General features: G+C 41.7%; 1 protein-coding gene across 1 annotated transcript; it reads right to left on the bottom strand.

Annotated features, from left to right (window-relative positions):
- Window positions 1-301: 301 nt before the first annotated feature.
- On the bottom strand, window positions 302-23,119 carry stat6 (signal transducer and activator of transcription 6, interleukin-4 induced). The gene is made up of 20 exons (XM_076741679.1): window positions 22,668-23,119; window positions 15,720-15,865; window positions 15,395-15,539; window positions 14,847-14,927; window positions 13,865-14,048; window positions 12,572-12,672; window positions 12,050-12,198; window positions 11,150-11,266; window positions 10,814-10,981; window positions 10,428-10,515; window positions 10,225-10,347; window positions 10,014-10,106; window positions 6,903-7,106; window positions 6,725-6,819; window positions 6,495-6,628; window positions 4,858-5,007; window positions 4,700-4,760; window positions 4,493-4,573; window positions 3,805-3,918; window positions 302-3,696 (listed from the first exon to the last, which is right to left on the bottom strand). The coding sequence occupies exons 2-20, from the start codon at window positions 15,851-15,853 to the stop codon at window positions 3,636-3,638; spliced, it is 2,283 nt and encodes a 760-aa protein (XP_076597794.1). The 5' UTR covers window positions 15,854-15,865; window positions 22,668-23,119; the 3' UTR covers window positions 302-3,635.
- Between the last annotated feature and the right edge of the window lie 332 nt (window positions 23,120-23,451).

The following is a 23,451-nucleotide window of genomic DNA, read 5'->3' on the forward strand; positions in this document are numbered from 1 at the left end:
GCATGCATGTCTCTGTGCATGTGTATGCGTGTGTGCTTGTTTCAATTGATCATTTTTATTTTTCACTTTTCATTGCCACAATCCTTTGTCTGTATCATGATTTCTTTTCTCTTTTTTTTTTTTTTTAACCATGCAAGCATATTCTAGGGAAAGATGCGGCCGTTTCCGCACCCTCACTGGTACTGCAAAAGTTCAACAGACTCCATGTTTAGAGTGATCCCCTTTTTATATCAGATGAAAACAAGTTATGCCTTTGAGTCAAAGCCAAATTCATTCAGTTTAGAGTTTGTGTCTCATCTAGTGAAGCACACACACATTCATATTTATATTAAAATAAACACAAAACACAAAACCATCTGGTCTTTTCTGAGCTCAGTCTTCAACAAAGTTACAAACATTTCAATGGTATAATTGCCACCAAATTGCCACTGTTACTCATTGCTTTATGAGTGGCACATCTGCAGGTTCGTACCACATTTAGAAAACTTATACAGTATTTGTGTTGGGTTACATTTTAAATGACTTTCTGACAGGAGCTTTGCTTTTAGAGCAGCGCTGACCACAGATTCATGTACAGGTGTGTGATAGTTGGTTTGCTTTTACTTTTGCGTGTCTGCCATGGAAAAAACAAAGAAAGCAAACCTGACAAGCTGTCATGAGGAACAAGCGTTTTCTAGCTGAATTGTGTTGTTTGACGCGACTGAAGGGTCTTTGTTACATCAACTGGAGGTTAGAAATGAAAGAGTGCATGAGGTGTAGTGGCTTGTTGCTGGTGTTGGCAAGCACCTGGTGCCTTCTCTTTTCTATGCTGAGCTGGGTGGCTCTTTAGGAGTGAGATAGTTTTATTGGACAAGCCCCTCTCTGATACTTGGGAGAAGAGAGAAGGTCACCGTGAGGCGACTGAAATCTTTAGTGTGTTTGTACAGGGTGATAAATGTACACCTTTATTTTCATACGATCTACACAAGAGAGAATGGACTTTGAAGTTGAAGCTCTACATTGGCCTGGTGTCCCCTCTCTCCTCCATCCCTCCTTCATTCACCCTACCTCCTCCCTTTGTTTACGCGGCAGCCACCTTGTTCTGCTCTAATGAGGGGACATCTAAAGCTGCTGGGATGGAGGGAAGGGGACGGGGCACTGAGATAAGTTACCATTTTGACAAATTTCACCAGAGCAGTTTTTGAACCAGGCTTGTAAGCTGATTCTCTTTCTGCTTCCTCTACATAACCTTTTTTTTTTTTTTTTTTTTTTTTTCAGTGTGATTTCCCTGGCAGTGGTTGAGTAGAATTTAAATTTTAGTGACATGTTGAAATTAGAATTTGTGTTCTAATGGAAAAGCTTTGTGATGTACAGTGTAAAGTTTTCTTTTTTTAAAAAAAAAAAAAAAACATTTCATGATTGTTGAAACTGGATGGATAGGAAATATAATATGCTAGTTATGCAATGTCTCCTCTTTGGCTGATGGATTATGGAAGTGATGCCAATTATGTTATACACCAATATGCTCTCATTCAATGGACAGCCTCTTTGGTACCAGGCATACCTTCCCAGTCACAATGCCACTGATTTATTATTTTTATATGTCAAAAAAATCAGAAAATTCTTATGTTTCCAATCCTTTTTTTGTCTGTTTTCTTTTAGACCCACTGCAGAAAAATATGGGACTTAAATAGACGGTTCCAGACATTTGCATGTAGAAACAAATCATAGATGTATACAACAGTTGTCATCACATATTCCACTTTTGAGAACTAAACCCAGTTGCCATTCACAAAACACAATCAGATGAGGTTATTTCTGTCATGCTACAGGGTCGGTGAAAGTTGCGATTCATCTGTCTGCAACGACACTCTGTGTGCACTGTTCCAAAAATTGACATTAACACCTCTGATATCAGTCACTGACTTGAGGGGGATAACCAATTTCTTGTAAATAAATTCACAAAAATATTTTTGATATTTTGAGAAAAACTGAGCTTTTATTTTATTACCACGGTTAAAAGAGTATATGGATTGTTGTAGTAGCATCAGAGTGATCTGTCCAAAGGTCAAGCCACGAGATATAAAAGGTTATCATCCGGCAAACATACATGCAGCATGGTACATCCAACACATCACTGTATTCTTCCATGCATTACATTGACAGTGATGGCAGGTAGTGCAAAGCTTCTCAGAAAACCAGAGCTTTGTTTGTAAAATTGGTTTTAATATACATCCAGATACAAATAAAAGCTGCTAAAGCCAGAATATAATTAGATTTAAAGCTCCCACAAAGCAAAGCTCCCTGCATCCCCTGACAGAAAGATATTTTCATTTATCCTGATTCCAATTAATTCCAGCGCCAATTAGTTCTTTACTCTTCATTTTGGACTTCATCCCTAACACTTTTTTGATCTTAATTGCTCTCTATAACAAAAAAAAAAACAGCTAAATGGCACATTGACACGATATTTGAGACTCCAAACGTTACATTAATTTAGTTGTTAAATTAAATTTGAGAATTTGCATATAAGAATAAAGGAAGGATGGTTCGTAAATATACTGTTGATCATTTACTTTCACTACTTCTATCAGTTTTAGCACTCCAGGGACTGAAGACAGATAAACAAACTGCCTTTTTGTGTGAGCATTAGGGAATCAAAATTGATAAAGAATCTGAACCAGTAACATTTATGCTCAGTTAGTGGGACCTGATGCAGACATACAACAATTATTGGCTGAAGTTAGGTCATAAAAGCTTTAGAAGTATATACAAATACAGAAAAAATACACACAAATGAGTCTCTAAGTAGACAGATGTAACAGAAGCATTTCCCTGCAGCACCATCACCACCAGCTCTGCCATCCGCTGCATTGTAAGTGTATATAGTTTCACAGTCACCCGTGATGGAGAAGCTTATTGTTCCTTTCATGTTCCTAATCCTCACTATACCACGGAATGGGTTAGGCTCACAAACCTTTAATGAAGTACTGACCATGCATACTGTGTGTTACTGTGAGTGTATAACATGCTATAACTGAGCCTTAGTCAGGCTTTTCAATCACAAGAAAGGGTTATATGTACAGGGCCAGAAGTATCACACTACCTGCTTTCATGCATGTTTGGTCAACGGTGGAAAAGCACTGTAATCTGTACAGTAAATCACTTATTTTCCAAGATGCCTGGAGTAAAGTATACACAGACAAGTAAAGAAATCAACATCAGCAAACCTACCACCAGGAGAGAGAGAGAGAGAGAGAGAGAGAGAGAGAGAGAGAGAGAGAGAGAGAGAGAGCGAGAGAGCGAGAGAGAGAGAGAGGAAAGGTTGCACAGCAAAGATGGCCGACAGACAGCGATGACAGCACTTTTCATTCTGATTTGTTCTCTGTTTTACTTTGTCCTTAAAATGATTTCCTGCTTTTCACGTAGCACCAGCTCAACACGGTAAGTCCAAGAGAAATCAAAGTTGTCTCCACAACTTTTTTACTCAAAAGTACATGAAGGTGTAGATGGACGATGAAAGTGATGAAAGTGGAGGATGAAAGTCTGACCAGAACAACGGTGCTTCTTCCACATGAAGCTCAGCCAGATGAGTTTCTCTGTGGTCTCTATTCGATGTCTGCTTTGCACTCCAAAAACGACGATGGGAAATCTTCCTAATTATTCAGAGTCTGGAGAAGAGTGTCCAAATCTAGCTCCATATTGTTAGCTGTAGAGCTAGATGACAGACACATACACATAAGTGGCATCTCAGCACTGCTTAAAAGTAACTTTGGAAAAACAAAACAATGGATTTCATGCACAGGCCTGAAGATGAAAACCTACATGTGTTCAGTGAAAACCACAGGAGGGTTCGGAGTGAACTCAGGAGTTGGTGCTGTCTCCATAATGTCTTGAGGGATGGGCTCTTGTGGGCTGAATGGCTGCTGGAACTGAGGCCTGAAGGAAACAGCAGGAGCAGACGCGTTATCAGCAGGAACCATAGATTCATTAATGACCACTAACAGTTCCAGATACACGCTTCCTTCAGTCACATGACCAAAGCGTTCAAAGATGGCAGGTTTGGGTGTAACAACCTGACACTGGTCAAATTACAATTTAATCATTTCTAGTAATAATAATTATTGTTAATAATAATAATTTCACTGTGCTATCAAGAGGAAATGTGAGTTGCCTTCGATTTGCTCAGGCATTTTCTCATTTTATGAGCCTTTATGGAAATAAAGATAAGTACTCAATGAAACACTGAAAATGGAAGAAAGTAATACAAGTGTATCAGCAACTACTGCAACATACCAGTGAAATATTTAAAAGGGAAATTTAACCTGTTACATATTTGCAGGTACCAAGTATTTCATACTGAATTACAGTGAAATGCGAATAAAATGGTGCTACAGTGATACAGAACAAGTGGAGTAAAAAAGCTTGGATTGGAATATTTCACTTAATGTGAGTGTTATTAGGTTTAAAGCACAACAGAGGAATATATTATCTATGTAGAAGTGACACTTACACGGGGAAGCCGACAGTACTGCGAGGGCTTTCAGCGAGAGGGGCCATATTGGGAGCCGGATGTGTGGCTGAGCCAGCTTCCCTGCACACACACACACACACACACACACACACACACACACACACATACAAAGATGCTCCCAGTGTTTTTCATTTCACACAAAATGGCATCAAATGACAGGGTTTATCTGTAAAAACAGTTCCTTACATGCCAACTTTAGTATGGAGAGACACAGGGATATAACCTCCGATGGGAGACGCCTGAGGCTCTGTTTCAAATGAGAGCAGGAAAGAAATCCATCTGTTAGTCGTCTGCTCTCACCTGAACTTAAGAACATGAAGCTGACTGTGCATCACGATCATTACCTGTGTAGAATTTTTTGAAAACTTCATGTTTAGGGAATTCAGGATACAGGAATGTTATGTGGCTGATGTCCCGTATGCGGTCACCAAGGCTGCGGATCTCAAGATCTCTCTTGGTGAAGGGCTGGATGTTCTGGATTTTCTGTCCCCCATCTGAGAGACAAAAAATGTTTGATGTGACACCTCATGAATGTGTGAGAGAGGGACGTGAGAGAGTGGCATACTGCAACCCTAACCATTATTATTAGCATTATTATCATATTTACTATTAGTAGTAGCTACTGTTCCACAAGTGGAACTGTGATACCCACATAAATATCAACATTCAACAGTATATACAACCCTGATTCCAAAAAAGTTGGGACACTGTGTAAAACAAAACACAATGTGATCATTTACTAACCCTTTTTGACAAATGCTCAATCGAAAACACCACAAAGACCATATATTTAATGTTTGACCTCATCAGCTTCATTGATTTTGTAAATATCTGCTTATTCTGGATTTGATGCAGCAACACGATTCAAACAGGTTGGGACAGGAGCAACAAAAAAGACCAAAACATGCTCCAAAACACCATGATTGGATGGAGGATATTACTACATGAGCTCAGGAACACTTTGTAAAACACAGGTAAACATAGTTTGTTTGCACATTTTGTTTATGTTTCTCACAGTGTCCTCACTTTTTGAGCCTTTCTTCAACATGAATGCTCTGTCCTAAAAATAATTCAGGTACAGGGCCCACAAACAGGATGTCTACACAGCCCCCAAAGGGTCACAGTGGGATCATGTTTCAGAGCTACTTCTACATTTCCTCGCAATAGCTCTTGTGTCTTTTTGCATTCCCTCACATCCACAGGAACAGCTACTGAGTCAGTCCACTTAACACACTGCCAGTTAGGGGAAACAACCACAGCTGTAGCTGTGTGTGTTTATCAGATATGACAGCACCACAGTAGCTTCAATAACAACACTCCTGTCACAACCAAGTCAATTCACTGCACGCACACACATCCCCTGCATGTAGTCATTCATTACAAACCAATATGTCACAGCCATAATCATAACAATCAAAACATAGCCATGGTTACAGCCACAAACACAGCAACAGCGATGGCCAACGCTGTATCATCCCATTTCTCTGCGGCTCAGAGGAAGGCTGAACATGAAGAGTGCAAACGCAAAAGAAAAAATCCCACCATGACCTTTCAGGGGCTCCAGTCCAGCAATGTAATAAATTGTTTAAAGATTATGACCAAATGTGTTGCAAGGGTCTAAATAAAATAGTCCATTGGTGTTAATTTAGGAGGACCTCCCTGCTGACGTGGCCAGAACACTGATGTGCGTTTACAATAGCGTCAGGAGAAGCAAACTGGTTGCATACGCCAGCATTCGGACTGCAAAATGCAGGGAGGGCGTTAAAGCATCAAGTGGCAATTATCTAAATGAAGTTGTGAAATTACTTCACATAAAAATAAAAGATATACTGTGCGTTAGTCCTTGTGACCACATCAGCACTGAGTGGACTGGGTGCACTTCAGCATCACTACGGTCCAAACAGGAAATAGAGGATGTTGATGGATGAAAAGGGTAAAGCAAACACAGTCAAACTCAAACCGGGGCCACACCAACACTCACTCTCAGTAGCAGACACATATGCAATGGTGATGCCTCCGATCTCAGAGTCACTAAAGCGAAGCAAGAATGTCCCGTTGGGCCTGTCTTTGAGAATCAGGTGTAGATGCTGCTTCCCAATGAAACCAAATATCAGCCTAGTGGAGCAAAACATAGCAAACACGTGTCATTATTAACAGACTGGAGCAGGTTGCTAATGTTTACTATTGAAATAGCAGGTGGGGTCTCATCACCCTTCACTCCAGTAGGTCTTCAGGTGCTTCTTGGTCAGCTCCATCACTCCCTCAAACCACTGCCAGAAAGTGAACGGTCGCCCCGGGAGAACCTCCTGTGGGAATGCAAGGCACTGTGAGATGTGAGTGCGCGTCAGCCTGCCTACGTCAGAGCGAGAGCACATACACCTGCGTGTACCTTATTAAACTGGGCCCAGGACACCATCATGTTGCTGAAGTCATCAGCAAAGTCAGGCTTGTCGAATATCTTCTGGGCCAAGAAGTGCTGGTTGTAATGGTCCAGATTGTGTTGTGTCTGGACCTCAGCGGTGAATTTACTGTTGAGAGTACTGTACATCATCCTCCAGGGCACGCGCTCCGGCACCACAAACGGCACTCTGTCCTGATGACGACGACAAAGAGGGTGACGTGGTGACAACGCTGACGTGCAGTTACAATAATGTCAGTGTGTGTGTGAGTGAATGAAACTCAAACTGAGAAGAGAAAAAGAAAGTGGCTTCACAAACGTTGATTGTAGACATTCATTCTGTTCAGCGGTTAGGCATTTCAAAAAATCCATTTATTTCTTACAGACCACAACAGGCTATTTCCAGTCACAGAGAGCAATAAACAGGAAACCCATCCACAGAGCTTGTATGCACATTACTGTAAGTCTGTGGCTCACCTCCAGCTCTACATAGGAAACTGACAAAGCTGCATACAATATTCTGTCTGATGAAAGAAGCCAGGAGACATTTGTCCTGATGTTTGAGTATTTTGAGAGTTAAGTGCTGAATAGCTTTTGTGCAAACTCAGACCTTCAGTAGAGGATGATATCTTATATTGGTGGTCGGGATGTAAATATGTCATCTTGCACAGTGATTATCCTCCTGTAATACTGCCTTTATGGAAAAATCAATCGACCTTTTTCACAGCAGATATTATAACTTGTCATAGCAGGGAAAGTGTAATTGAGAACAGTGAAAATGACTGCATTGCATTTAGTTGAGTCAGTTCCAGACTTCTGGCGCTGTGCCTGCTGGCTCACTGTCACAATGCAGATTACTCTCCATCTCCCTTGCTTGCATGTTTTGGCACTTTTCTATCCAATTTTTAGAGCTCCATATTCAAAACTCTGTCAGATATTTTTCAACAGTCGATACAACCACAACATGAGTGAGAGCAGACATATTAGTGAAGCCAAATACAGATGTTAGGCTAGCACAGTAACTTAAATCAAAGATAGCTGAACGGCTACGGCACCTGAATTGATTTCTGTCTGCCACCAAATAATGGCAAAAATGCCAAAAAAGAGAGATAAATTCACACATGTGCTCTATGGCTCTCCTGAAAATGTTAATATGCCAGACCTTCCTGAGTTATGCTAACACTGATCTCTAGACTGTGAAAAAGATGATGCAATCATCTAATGCGTCATCTGAGAACTACATCACATTATAATGAAGCTTTGGCTGAAGTTCAATAAAGTTCATGTTTATTCCTCTTCGGGTGAATGTCTATCTCCTCCTGCTCTGCCTGTCTTCATCATGTCTTCCCATTTCCCATGCCATCAAAATCCCTGTATTTACACTTCAGCCGTCATGTTCAAGATGCTTTAAAAAACAAACGATAGTTCGTCTGATCCACACTATCCACTCACACGCTAGACACCCTCTGTACATTTAAGAGTAAGCTTCAAACTTTCCTTTTTGAGACAACTTACATCATAAAACTCTTAAAAATGGCTCAGGCTGGTTAAGACAGGCTTGAAACTGCCCTGGAGCTTCCCATGATACACTGAGCTCCTCTTCCTCCTCCTCTGAACACATTCATGTCCCATGAACACATCACTAGCTTGGCTTCTTCCCCGGGTACCCATGGATCATGGCGGCACCTGGAATCTGGATCATAGTTGTGCACACTGCCGTGGCCCTGCCTGATCAATTATGTTTCTACTACTATTTTACTATTATCAAATACATATTATTATTATTATTATTATTATTATTACTCTCATGATTATTATCTACATATACCATCATATACCTTCATACATATACATATGCATGTATGAATGTAACATCAAATTTTATTATTACTCATATTTCTATTATTATTATAGCTGTTTTTGTTTGTATTGGCATTGCCGTGCATCTCTCTCTCTCTCTCTCCCTCTCTCTTTCTCTGTGTCCCTCTCTCTACCCGACTGGTAGAGGCAGATGGTCGCCCACCCAGAGCCTGGATCTTTTTGAGGTTTCTGCCTGTTAAAAGGTAGTTTTTCATCGCCACCGTTGCCAAGTGCTTGCTCATGGGGGAACTGCTGGGTCTCTGGACATTTAAGTGGGGTCTTTACCTCCTCTGCACGAAAAGTGTCATAAGAGAAGTCCTGTTGTGATTTGGCGCAGTATAAATAGAAGTGAAATTGAACTGAATAAATATAAGCAAGTTAATACTGTAATTATCTGCTGCAGCCTGCTGCATGTAAGGGGGGATTTCTAGGTTTAGATTTATCTACCTCAGTTTAGCAGATAGTACATTCCCTGCAATGGCTGAAGGTGTGAATGGCCACACAGCCCACACAGAGTGGGTAGATTCCACTTAATAGCTGACGCCAGCTTCTGTGTCGACTGTGGGTTTGGGAGCAGTTTATTATGGTCAGTCCTTTGTGCCTGCAGTGGGGAGATTGGTGTATACCTCAAGTGATAAGGTCAGAGACTATAGGTGCTAAATATTAACTCCCACCCATTTCTGGTCTTCTATCCAAATACAGAGACTGAGACAGATCATTTTGTTGGTCAAACAGATACAGATATAGATAATGGAGTCTCTGTGCACCTCTATTATACATTTTATTTCAATTCAAACCCCAAAATATTTGCAGAAAATTCCTCCGAAAGCTAATTTGATCAGCTGCTCTTTAAGTCGATCCTGCACATAGTGTTCAGCTCATTTCATGAATGCGTTCACTCAGTCAACTCGAATCTGCCCCCTTCATAAGCCCAACCTCCACCATAACATCATCCTATGGGGGGTTTTTTAGCCTATGTTCCTCTATGGCGGGAAGTGACTATCATCAGCTTGCTATGCTGACCTTGGCGTTTCCTTGTGGGAAGTGGTCAAGTTGGAGGACAGGCGCACAACACTCATGCTGTACAGTCTATAGTCACATAGTAATCTGCTCCACATGAGTTGGTGTAGTCACAACAGCACAGACAAACAAACGGCATCATTAGTAAAAGAGAGTAAGAAGTGTAAGGACATAAAAGAGGAAACGGGAAAAACAAAACTAAAAGAATAATCAGACACTTACTGCTTCAGAGAAAGCACAGTCCCAGATGATGGTGGCCAGAGCGTTGTTGTCTTGACTTCCGTGGACAATGACGACCACCGGCAGTGAGATCATCTATAATCATCATCATATCATTTAAAGTTAGTGAGTAGCCCTGGAACATCATTTCGACACTTCATCAACAGGATGTAAAGACCTGTACAGTACACACAGAACAATGACGGGGCCGAACCTGTATCCTGTAGGGAGTGTCACAGCCTGTGATGGTGATCTCCGCCGAGAACAGGAGAGCAAATTTCTCCTCTGTCACAGACTCTGATCCCTTCCTGTCTGCCCTCTTGATCTTCTTGATGGACTGTTAAACCAAAATAAAAATTTGTTAACCAGACTAAATGATAGTTTAATCGAGGCTGATAAGTCTAGAGCGGCGCACACCATATTCCTGAAGGTGGCACATGTGCTCTTGCTGGCTGTGTTGTGTTCGAGGATGGCTGTGTTGTTGATCAGTTCTCCGACGTTTTCACTGCAGGGAACAAACCAAGAAGTACAAACCATTAAGTACAGAAAGTACCTCAATAAAAACCATTTTGAGCTGTTAGGCTTTAGTTTTTATTTGATTTTATCTTGAAGCTGTCAAATTATCTAGTTCTAGTTAACGGGTGCAGGTTTAACCTTTAATCAAAGTATAACCCAAATAATTACCAGAAAAAATCCAAAAATACTTGCACAGTACTGCAAGGGGGGAAAAAATGGACTGAATGCTATGAACACCAATTAAATAATGCTCCCTGACAGTCCTCCATGTTCACAGAATGACTCACCCGGGTACACTGCCCAGGTTCCTGGCCTGCAGTTCATTAATGATTTGCGCCTTCAGCACCACAGGCTTCCCGGGAGCTATTTTCTCTCCCAGCAGATATCGCACAGTCGTGGAGAACTTTGACTGGGTCTTAATGACTTGTGGGGGCTGCTTGTCCACTATTAGAGAGCTGAAAGAGACAAGAGCTACATGAGTGAAGAAACATGCTTAAGACGTACAAAAGTCATGTATGTCGCTCTTTGTGAGTGACCAAGGGAGAAAACTTAAAGTTAAATTTCACAGTTCTCCAATATAAAAAGAAACATAAATATATAGAAAGGGGTGTGCAGTGTGCTACCTTTGAACCAAAACCTGCAGAAGTTGGCCCAGCCTTTCCTGGAGCTCTGGGATCGGTTCCCCTATCAGCATCAACTCCTGTCTCAGCTTGCCGTTCACTCCAAGCAGCTGCTCACACCTGATGTGGAAAATGTGTAAATAAAGTGAGAGAGTGAGAGTGAAACAGAAAACACAAAGAAGTACAACCAGGAAAACACAAAGGTTTATTTATCTGATCATTCATCACGTAATTCAACATCACGTGTTAACTGAAGTATTCTATTTCAAAGCTCAAACCAAGAAAGACTGGTTACATCAACAATGACTTCCTTCAGGCCTCATGGCCATGACTCACAGGCTGACACTTATTTACAATATCAAGGTACAGTATTAAGAGAGGAGCTGGTGAAACGCCTCAGCTGGTCTGTTACGCTGCAGCAATGAAATGATTATAGTCAAACGATGGATCTAATTAGATAATCACACAAAATGTAAAACATTTGCTGTTTTCTTCGTTCTGTATCATAAGATGAATGCCTGTCGGTTTTGTATGATTGGACAGACAAAATAAGGACTTTGAAGACACATTAGACTCTGGGAAATTGTGAATTTCTGCCACTTTTTAAACTGAACAAGACTCTGCAGCCATGTTGCAAGGCTGTGAGCATGCTAACTTGCTAACAATAACAATGCTAACATGCTGATGTCAAGCAGGTATAATGTTTACACAATATTTGCCATCTTAGTTTAGCATGTTAGCATACTAATATTTGCTAATTAGCAATAAACACTAAGTTTGAGTCTGTCTGAGGCTGATGGGAAATTATTCTGCAGATATTTAGTCTAACACAAACTGGATAAAGCAATACAACACAGAGACAGTCAGTCGAAAAAGGGACAAGTGGAGTGGGCTGCACCTCACCAGGTCTGCAGCGGGTTGAGGTTTTCGTCAATGGGATGTCCGATGGCGGCCTTGTGCTGCTCCCACCTCCACGACTTCAGCCTGCTGATCAGCCGGGACTGACACTGGTCCAGACAGTCCACACACTCCTTCAGCAGCTGGAAACGCTTCTACAACAACCAACATCCAAAAACATTACACTGACACACATGGGCAAACACACGGACGCATGCGCGTGTCAATTAATATCATGCACACAAACGCAGAACTGTCACACTGTCATACCAAAGCATATTAGGACACAAAGAGCTTCACATAACATTAATCCACATTATTTATCTATCAATTGTTTTGTTTTTTGTCTGTAAAGTGTATAAAATGATCAGACTACTAAAGAAGTAGAAGTGAGCAGTGTGAAGCTCTGACCTTAGAGCAGCTGTTTGTATACACTGTTTGGATGACACAACTTTCTTCAGCAACGTATAAAGAGGAAGTAACTCCCCTCTAAGGTGCCAGTCACACTGACACTCGCAGTAACCTCACCGTGGCCATTGCTTTCACATTGTACTCCAGCTGCTGGATGTGGTTCTGTAGTTTCTGGACTTCTGAGTTTGAGGGATCCAGTCCGTTCTGTTGGATCGGCCCTGTGAAAACAATAAATAATGATGTAGGTTCCGTCGTTTCCCACGACAGGATACTACTTCAGACAAACTAATTATGACACTTTTCCTTGATGCTTCACTGGGATTTAGTGGCCATTGTTCTGAGAGGAAAGAAAACGCAAACTAACAATGTAATTTTTGACAGACTGGGAATTATTTTACATGAGGGAATACTGGCAATGACAGGCAATAAAAACCTCTTCTTAAAACCAGATAGAACAGGTTAGACTGGGCAACATGCCAGACATACAGGTCAGACAGGACAAACAGACAGAAAACAAAGACACAAAAATGTAGTAACCTTTGCCAGATATAAGTCTCGTTTACAGTAGATAAAGATAGTACTACTTCCACTGTGCACTGAAAAAGTATTTAAAAAGATAGATGTAAAAAAGAAAATAGTTCACGTATGTCACACTGAAACACCGAAACAGACAAATTGTCTCTGTTGATCTTTTTTTTTTTTTGGCAAATTGGAGGACACTGTTTATCCATAAATAACATAGAGGGAGCAGGGATTTCCAACTGAACAGTGTGAAACAAGAAGACAATTAACTTGAATGAATTTATGGGGCTTGAAAACACTGCCCTGCAGAACAGAACTAGAGGAAGCGAGAGCAAAGGTCAGTGATGAGGTGAGGGGGCACCTCAGGGCTCCAGTCTTGACTGTTTTATATTCACATGTTACACCAAAAACACCAAATTTACCGCAACTAAATTCACACCAATCAGAGGTCGTTATTATTGTAACCAAGCGGGTCAGAAACAAACAGTTATTTTCATATTTTCATCTGATTCATCTTGATTTGATTAACGATGGATCGATCTTCTGTGTGGAGCACGCACAGTGCTGTTTATGAATACGCTCTCAATCCCAGAACTGAACCCTGTCTTAACTTTTTTAATAATAAATACATGGACATGAAAAGCTAAATTAGAAATGGTTGAAAAAGCTCATAAAACTAAACTGAAAACAAAATGAACGGATGAATTAATCTTGAGAAAGCGGAATTAAAGTAACTCAGCTCCACCTCCAGTCTCTTTGGTGAGGTACCGGAGGCTTACTGGCACTTGGCGCTGCAGTGTGGCTGTTTCGGTATGTGAACATGAAGGAGCTCGTCACTGAAGGGAATCTCTGTGTTTACTCTACCTTGTGTGTGTTTGTGTGTGTCACCTTGCAAACCCTCATAGTTCTGTCTCTCCCAGTTGAGCTCTTCTTGCAGCTGGTGCATCTTTTGTCGGACTTCCTGGACGTCGAGCACCTTCAGAACCAGGTGGTCTACATCCTGCATGTTGGGGAAGGAAGACTCTCTACTCGGGTACTGTTGGTACTGTGAAGGTCTGGGCAGCTGAGTGGGCTGCAGACATGGAAGAGAAGTGAACACACGTACAGGATGGTGGTGCTGGGGTCAGAACTAGTTTTACGACATTACTTCACTGCTCCACTATTAGAAGTAAATCAATAGTGGAAATTATGTAGAAAATAGATTAACTCTATATTTCTGCCTGAGAAGTCAAACTAAGAAAGAAGCAAACAAACAAATAATTTTGTAACTCCTATTATTATTCTTTGTCTTACTTTCATTCTCATGACTCACGAGTTTTGAAACTACACTTCCCATAATTTGGAGGATTTGGCGGCTGTAAACAGGAAGCACAATGCTGCCATGGAGTCACTTAATTAGCTGTGGGCTACAACTTGAGCCCTGTTTATTAGCTGATACTTGCATGCATTTTGCCAAACTGGCACCAACAATAGGGCCGAATTAGCTATTAGCAGTTTGCCTGTGATCCTTAGGTAAGTTCTGCACTAATAAGGACCACTATTACCAGTGATTTCTAAGCAGATTTATGGGCATTTACTGGCAAAAGACATCAGAGATAATGATGTCCTCAAAGATATGTGTATCATGTCTGTGTGTTCAGAGTTATGACTCTGAGGAGTACAAATTTTGAAGCAAATTGTGGCTGACGGCCTGCTGCAGGCTGAGAAAGTGCTACAAATTAGGGTTTAGAAATACACACTTTTTACACCTGCTGCCCCCAAAAGAACCTCTGATCCTTTCATACATATTACACAACAGGGGATTTTGAACTGATGTCTGTTAACTGCATACTTCGATTAAAAAGTTACAACTTCCTCCAGAGGATCGTACCGTGTTGAGCAGAACCCTCTCCTTCCTGAGGATGTCCCTGACCATCACTCCAAACTGTAGAGGCTGCGGCTGAAACATGCTCTGTAAAGAAAGCACATGTCTTGTAAAATCTTTTCAAAAAGAGTCCATAACAGCACCATATGCAGTCATAAGTAATACATCTCTAGTGGCAGCTTTCCTGCTTTCATGCTGCAACGGTTTGGCACAAACATTTTTAAAGAAGCTTGTGTGGTTATGAATCTCAAAGATGCATTCCTTTGCGGCACTTCCCACCCTCTATACAACCCCAGAAACACATCTTAACATTAGTCATGAGAAACGCAACATTTCCTTTTTTTCTGTGGTCTCAGCCACTCAAACCTGCTGCGACTTCTGGCAGCTGCAGGGAATCAAACAGCACATAATGGCTTGAAGAAACTACATGAACTGCATGTAACCTCAACTGCAAACGACAGGTATAGTGACACTGTCTGCTTTAAACCTGTCAGGGATCCAGGGAGGAACCTAAATCCTCTTCTGGGAGCTGCTGAGTGACACAGTCCCCCTACCATGTTCCTGCTGATCTGCATCAGCTTCATCCGGTCCACCACGTTGGCATTCTGCTGAGCAATCGACTGCAGCATGCTGATGGTCTGGTCCAACAGAGCCTGAGCCTGGCTCTCCTGCTCCACCTTTTCCAGTGCAAAGTCGTCCCTGTGAGCACACGCACACAAGCACATTGATCCACCAGAGGGCCACGAACAAGCACACATTATATGAAATAAGTATCCATATGCTTAAGCTGTAAATATACAAGCATATGTGTGTAACTGCTTGCATGCACATGTATGTATGTGTATAGCATGTATGTCGTCACATGTGTTTGCGTCATACCATCTTTGGTTCTCAATCCATTCAGCTAAGAAATGTCTGACTTCGATGGGGAAGGCGGATGGGGGATACAGGCTGTTGACAGTCTCATCAGGCAGGCACTGTATCATCTGGGACATGTGTATCCACTGGGCCATGATCACGCAGGGCTACAGGAGTCAGAGTAAAAGGACAGTATGTATGACCATTCAGTTTTACTGCAGATTTAATTTACAGGACATCTTTGTTCAAACGCCACACTGACATTACAGAATAAGAGCTGTTCTATATTTTTCCTAGAATCCCATGAAACAAACAAAACCAACAACAGACAGACTGTCTCTGTATGCTTTCTCACATCCTTTCACGGTTTGTGGCCCAAGCAAATTTCTTCCTCCCAGACATATGAATCATTAAAGAAATGACTCACAGATATATTGCTTCATTTGTAACCTCAACTATCCCACTGCAGTCATTAAAAACTCATGCTGTGCAGCCAACATTGTTCAAACCCACAAAGCTTCGTTAAACCTTTCAGTGGAGGTTTCCAAAAACAGCAAATGCGTCAGGATGAATTTTGAAGAAATGTGTCTAAAATGATGTACCATGTAGAACAAGCAGAGTATTCCCATTGGATGGAAAGATGCAGCCATAAAAGAACATGGAGTCTCGAGTTTAAACACTTGTGACTTTAAACACAACGACGTCACGCTGGAACAAGCTGAGACACAATATTTGTGATACTGTCTGACGGTGTGGAAAACAAGATCTTTTTTTAACCTTAAAGCTGATTTAAAGGGGGAATTAAAGGAAGCTGGAAGTTAAGGAGTTAAATAACACATTTCTCAAACATGAGCAAATACATTTCATGGCCTTGTTATTGAAAATAAACACAGAGCCCATGTTCATCCTGCTGAGGGAACGTGTCACCCAGTGGAACAATGTGGCTCATTTACATGTTTTTAACAGTTTTTGCACATCAACGGAGGTTTATGGCACAGGGGCAATAAACTACATCAGGATTTGGATACACAGACAACACTTGTTGGAGCAACTCATTGTTGGGTTCGGCCTTCCCGTTCGGCAGTATTTGTTGACAATAAGAAAACTAGAATAGAGTCCAAAACCTCAGAGTGTTGCCCAAATAACCATGTGGAAAACATACACACCACAGCTGTGGAGAGACAGAGATGACGTTAATCTGTTCTCTTCTATGTGTTAAGACTCCACTTAAACACTATTTTGTGGTAACGTGAAGGTCAAACCATTAATCTATTTACTTCTGAATGAGTAAAACATTCCATCGGCTACTATCACTTGCATTGAAAACCCTTATCCCTTCACTGTATCTTAAAGCGTTCATATCTCTCTGCAGTCTGTTTGTCATTATGTGAGCTGAAAGTGGTTTCCTGTTTCACTCCTGATCAGAGTTGGCGTTCATGTTGACTTTAGTACACAACAGACACATTAGAGAGCAACTTTAATTTAAGCATTTGTGAAAGGTGAGAGAAGAAAATACGTACAGTAGGTCAAGATATCTATGAAAGATTGAACATATTTCTGTAGACTGGAGGATATACAGGTAAGATCTGAGGGGAAAATGCTTTGCTCTTTCATTTAAAAAAAAAAAAACAAGCAGTGCTGAGGATACAGCGGGGAGAACAGACCCCCCCCCCCCCCCTTAAAGGAATAACTCAACATTTTGCCTCTGTGCTTATTCATTTTTGCTGAGAAGATCGATACCACTCTCATGTCTTTATGCTAAACATTAAGCTAAAGCCAGGTAGGGCTTATCTTAGCTTAGCATAAAGGCTGGAAACAGGGAAACAGGGAGCCCACCAGCACCTCCAACCTTCCTTAATTAAAACATTATATCTCTTCTGTTTGATCTGTACAAAAAGCCAGAGCAACGCCATCGAGCTGCCTGAACTGATGTGTAATGAGATTATTTATATCCAGTATAACCGGCAAACACTGAATTTCTGCAGATAATATCAACACGTAAACATTAACACTGAATCGCGTGCTCTTCCACTTGGACCACAAAAAAACTGATGGCTTGGTTTCATTGTATTTTAGTCCCTCTGAGTTTACACTTTATTGATGGGATGTAACATTTGATTCTGCACAACTTAACACCGGACACAACTTGCAAGGAGCAAGCTAAGTTTAACCTGGCAGCGTGGAGTCAGTCATGCAGAGAGAGGCAGCGTAGCAAGTATAGCAATCTAAACAGCGGCTAGAGCAGAGAGTTCAAATGCTTGGTTATAAACTGATCCATTACAGTACGGTGAAAACAAGCCGAAACAGAGCAAAACAGTCCAGCCTTTTGGCTATGCAGCAGCATGGCACAGGGCGGCAGAGATCATAGTGCTTATTCTTATCACAACTGAACGCACATGCTGGTTCTTGTTCATTTGGAGCCAATCCAGACCAAACACGAGAAAGAGAATGAGACAAATTTGCAGAACAGGTCAACAGAGCATTCCAGGTAACTACAGTGAGTTTACACATTTTTCCTCTTACTGCAGCTCTTTACTAGTATTTACTCCCTCAGCCCTGCAATCTTAGCAGCAATTATTTGGACATACGAACCTACGGAGCAGTTTGCTTCTCTCCTCAGGGAAACTGCACCACTGTCTCAGCAAATAATACAAATAAGCCAACCAATGCTACTTGTATCTTACACAGAAAGGAGGCCTCGGCTGTGGTTCAGCGTTGTGTTATACTCATGTTTATTCCTACAATGAAAGCTTCTTGTCATAGCACCACAACCACATACATCAATTATCAGGGGATATGTGAGTGTGTCATATGTGTGTGTCTCTAGCGTGGCTGCTAAAGCTGCACTACTACGACTTGGACCACATTTTGACTTCTGCCATGCAGGGAACAGCAAGTGGGTTTGACACAGGCAAGGCAGTCGTGCAGCCTCTTGCAGAAAGAACAGTGTCAGACCCTGAACCTGTTGATCCAGTATTCTTTCAGCAGCCTGGCACAACAATCACCCTGCATGCACCCTGTGAGGCAAATCTTTCCTTGATAACTCATCCACAGTGCTATGAGGAAAGGTAAATAGAATGGCATTCATTATTCAAATAAACACTGATGCGCCCCATCTACAGCAGCACCCGAATATTGGGTCAGGTGTCCCATTCAGGCTTTCCCCCACTGCTCAGTTCCTCACAAGATGCTTAACTGACAGCACCCTCAGCAACAACAATTTTCCTTTTTTAAAAGATATATTTTAGGACAGCTTTATGTAAGACAGCATTTTGGATGTGTTCAATACAAAACTACCAGGTCAACTGAGTCCACTTTCATCTTACAAGTCAATAACAGACATCTCACTGGGACACTATAAACCCTGGAAGCCTTTCTCTCCTGCCAGAAACATCCCTGGTGGGACTCACTCAGACATTTTGAGCCCTCTCCAGGGCCTCACCATAAACTACATAACCACAACAACAGCATTTGAAGTCAGGCAGGGACATTGCTCTCCCTTTGCTCCCGAGTGCTACGTTTCCACAAAGATGACTAAAAAATAAACAAAGTATCAAGCGAAATGTTTCTAGAATTTCGTGTCATGTCAGGACAGTTTCAAGCTATAAGCACTGGGGACAATGTTTTGATCTGGTAAAAATCCACAGATCTGTGTCAGTATGGAACAATGTTCATCAGATAGGTGAAACTAAACTTCCCTTTAAAAGCGGTTGTGAAGGTTTTCAATCTGTTTTGTTCCTGAATGTTGAGATGGAACATCACACTGGGCTGTTAATGAGGGGCTATGAACTGAAGTATTTGGACAATGTATCATTGTGTACAGTTGTCTGAAACAAAAAGTGAGTTCACTCATTGTATAATGGGAAAAGGGGGGTAACCTGCAGTAAGTGTACTGGGGGTAAAAATCCTCCGTAAACTGGAGTCTCTGCTGCTCTGTTTCTTCCCACTATCTGGAGTTTAAGCACTGCAGGCATGAAGGTGATTACCAGACAGTGGCTGGAGCAGCGATCCCTCCAGCTGACGATCTGACTGACATCATCTACTAACCAGAATAACTTTCTCCTTAAGGCGACAACATGACAAGTTTGTGAAAATATGCAAAAGCTTGGATTTGTATGTAAAAGAATGGACAGTCAGGCTTTTACATTTTATTGCAGTAACTTCATTCTTGTACATTACCATGGTAAATAAAAACAAAGAGAATTTAATAAAAATTGCAAATTGCAGATTCAATTTCTTGAAGAGTAACAGTTGCATCCAGTCACTGGTACCCAGACGTGGCACTATGTTTTACTTGTACAGCCCAATACACCAAACAAAGCTGGGAGTCACAGATGCACAAGATGTTGAAGACATGAGTGATATAGAAACCCATGATATTCAGAAGACATACTGTTCATATCACTATATATGATAAGATCCGTTCAGGTATGGAAAACCACATGTCAGGTGGTGTAGCTGATGTCACTCATCATCGGAAGTCAAAGCAGAACTGGTCATTTTCCACTGGCATTCTCAGAACTCAGTGTGGGTGAATCTGATGATTTTATTTTCTTACCTTAGACATTTGTTTGAAGTTACAAAGTCTCATCATGTGGGTGCAGTCATGGACAACAAACAACGAATCCTATTCTACTGCCCTTCACTTTCTACCTGCTTTCCCTCACACTACCTTTCACATTGCACAAATAATCTTGTTAAGCAGCAGTTCTCTGGGTCCAGTTTCTCAGATTTGAGGATTTGCTGCTTCTCTTTGGGAGTAAACTGAGTACAGTGCCTTTAGTTTGAGGACTTTTTCACTATTTTATGACACAAAAAGAGCAATAATTTTTTTAAAAAAGTGCTACCGGATAACTTGATAAGGAAAACAGTCACTCGCTGCAGCCCTGATTCCACTATTGATCAAAGCGACAGTCAGATTATTGATGACTGTTGAGCGGCTGAGAGAGAGAGACTGCTGGCAGGACTATTCGAGTGGGCAGATACTGAAAAAAAAAAAAAAAGCACTTTACGGTGGCGAGGAGTGGTGCCTCATCTGTAAATACAATAAACATATTTGCACTGGGAAAAACACCCTGCTGAAGGTCTGAATGTGGAAACGGAAATAATAATAGAACGCAATCATTTGCAAACAAACTGTATTTACTGGCAACAGTTTCACGAAGTGTTCCTGAGCACCGGTTGTTATTTGGCTCCGACGGCCGTTCTTACCTCTACAGCTAACAAAGAGATCCAAAACCTTGAAAATGAACTCAGTCAAGCCTTTGACAGCTGGAATCTGCTGCCCCTCCTGACAGACAGCACCAGTTTAGTGTCTGAGCAGACCAAATATGACAAGTCAAATGCCCAAACATCCTTCATCAGATAAATGAAACTAAACTTCCCTAAAATTTGGGTGAGATCACCAAAAGTGCTCCGTTGACAGTAAAAACCATGTGAACGTGCTTCAAGTCAAGTAAATTCTGTTCACATAGCCATAATGTGCCTCAAAGGGCTTTACAAGCTGTACAATGAACAGCCTTCGACCCCACCCTGGATACAGAAAAACTCCCCCAAAAAACCCTTTAAAGGGGTTAAAGAAGCCTTAGAAGAGCCACAGATAATGCAAACCCATGGGAAAACCTCTGAGACCAGAACTACCAACACCTGCGTCAACAGATCTCTCAGGTTACGTTGTAGAGGTTTCTGAACATTGATGTCTTCACCGAATTCAATCATCTGTCATTTGTAGGCTCAACATTCATGACTGATTTTACTTGAAAGAGAAAGTGAGAGACTTCCCCCTTTCTTTCTCATCATGTGTGGGCAGTACAGTTCAGCAGTGGTGAGGACAAAGAATGGATCTGAGGCCGCTGAGCTGCTTGGGAAAAAAGCCGTGGCTGCTTCAGACACTATTACTATTACTACTGGGCAGGAAATCTTCCATCACATGAATCATTGTCATGTCGGATTTGGCTCATCTGTGTCCCATGAGTGTCTCCAATGGTCCGACTGACTTCTGTAGCCAACACATATTTCAGGTTTTCTTTTACGCTGGAGCTGCTGTTCTCCCTGAGGTGGGCCATGCTTCTCCTCACTTTGTGTGTCTCAGCTATCCGCTGCCAGGCTCTGCCTCTGGTGGATTCAACAGAGCTGAACATGACGTCCACCCTGTGAAATCTGGGTTCAGTAAAATGAAACTTACACACTCGGCCTAACTTACTCTTACTGGCAGAAACACCCCACCAGTGCATGAATGATGAGGAAACGTCTACAGGCTTCACCTTTACAAATAATGAAGGTTGTCAAAAGCAGCAATACTTTGATATTTTGGTGTTTTAAACAAAACAATCTCCATTAATCATCAAAGCTGTAAATAAAAAAGCAACCTATAGTCAGTAAATAACGACGTAAACAGTGTGTAGGCCTACATATCTGACTGAAGTGCAGCCAGCAGCTTCAGTGTTCAGTGCTGGCCTATTCATCACACGGCATCTGAGGAGCTAACACAGTGTGATCCATTTTATCAATACTGGGGGTTCATGGCGCATAAAAAGCGTCGAGCTGAACAGGATTTCGAGGAACAGGCCGGTGACGATGAAACAAATGTGCCGATTGGGGCACAGAAGGAAGAGGGAGGGACTACGAGGTCGATAAAGACAATACTGAACTGATCATTACATAATACCCTCACACATTAAAAGACAATGATCGACAGCTGGGTTTGTTTTTAGTGGGTGAAAGTGGAAAAAGTGGGCATGATTACTTGTAAAGTTTGCATGAAGCTGAAAGGCTGCATATTCAGGCCAACACTTTTTTTTTTTTTTTTTTTTTTTTTTTTTTATGAAACCAAAACATGGCAGAGGCGCACACAACCTTATTTACTACGCACGGCTCCCACAACTGACAAGGCCTCATCAGCAGCAGGCCCCAGCGTTTAACACTATAATATATAGAATAATATACTTAACAAAACATACAAACACTTACCTTCAGTTAAACACAGATCTCAAAACATTGAAAAACCCTCTGGTCCGTCGCCTCTTCCTCCTCCTCTGTCTCATAAGTCCTCCGCCAGTCCGAATATCCTACTGAACATTTCCTCCCTCCATCACTTAATTTAGCTCCAACCTTGTCCTTTAAGATGCGTCGTCTTAGCCGAGGAGAAACCAACTTTGAGAGCCGAGCAGTTCTCACGGGCTGAAGGTAACTTTTACGAACGCAGAAAGTAGGTTAGGCTTACTTCCCTGTTACGCACGATGTGCCAATAACGGAGGAGCGCGCTTTATTTCCTGCCCTCACGTTCAAGTTCACACATGACCGAGATGTGAATGTGGTCCGGGCTGACATCAGGGCTGCTGTTCAGCAGAGTGATGATGATGATGATGATGATGAGGAGGAGGAAGAATGAGCGCAGCTATGTTTTGGTCCAACTGTGCGGGCTGGATCAATTTCAGGCTGAACTTATGTACAGTGGTCTGTTTGTTATTACTGCGTGAATTAATGCCAAAGCACAGTGCTGCCTTTAATGTCTCAGGAATGAACCGACAGCCATGCATAGAGCTTAAATGTGGCGTTTGCGTGCCACCTATAAAACAGAAAGTACAACTGAAGGCACTATGCTTGGTGCACTTCCACAGAACGAAACGTAGGCGGAGTAATGTTGAGTCATTTCACCAGATGCTGTAACTTCCAGTAAGTCTCCACTGAGACACATGATACCATATCTGCAGATGGCAGTGCCTTCAAGTCGGACATATTCCCAACGGCACCC

This window comes from Chaetodon auriga, chromosome 10, assembly GCF_051107435.1.
Source record: "Chaetodon auriga isolate fChaAug3 chromosome 10, fChaAug3.hap1, whole genome shotgun sequence".
NCBI classification, from domain to species: Eukaryota; Metazoa; Chordata; class Actinopteri; order Chaetodontiformes; family Chaetodontidae; genus Chaetodon; species Chaetodon auriga.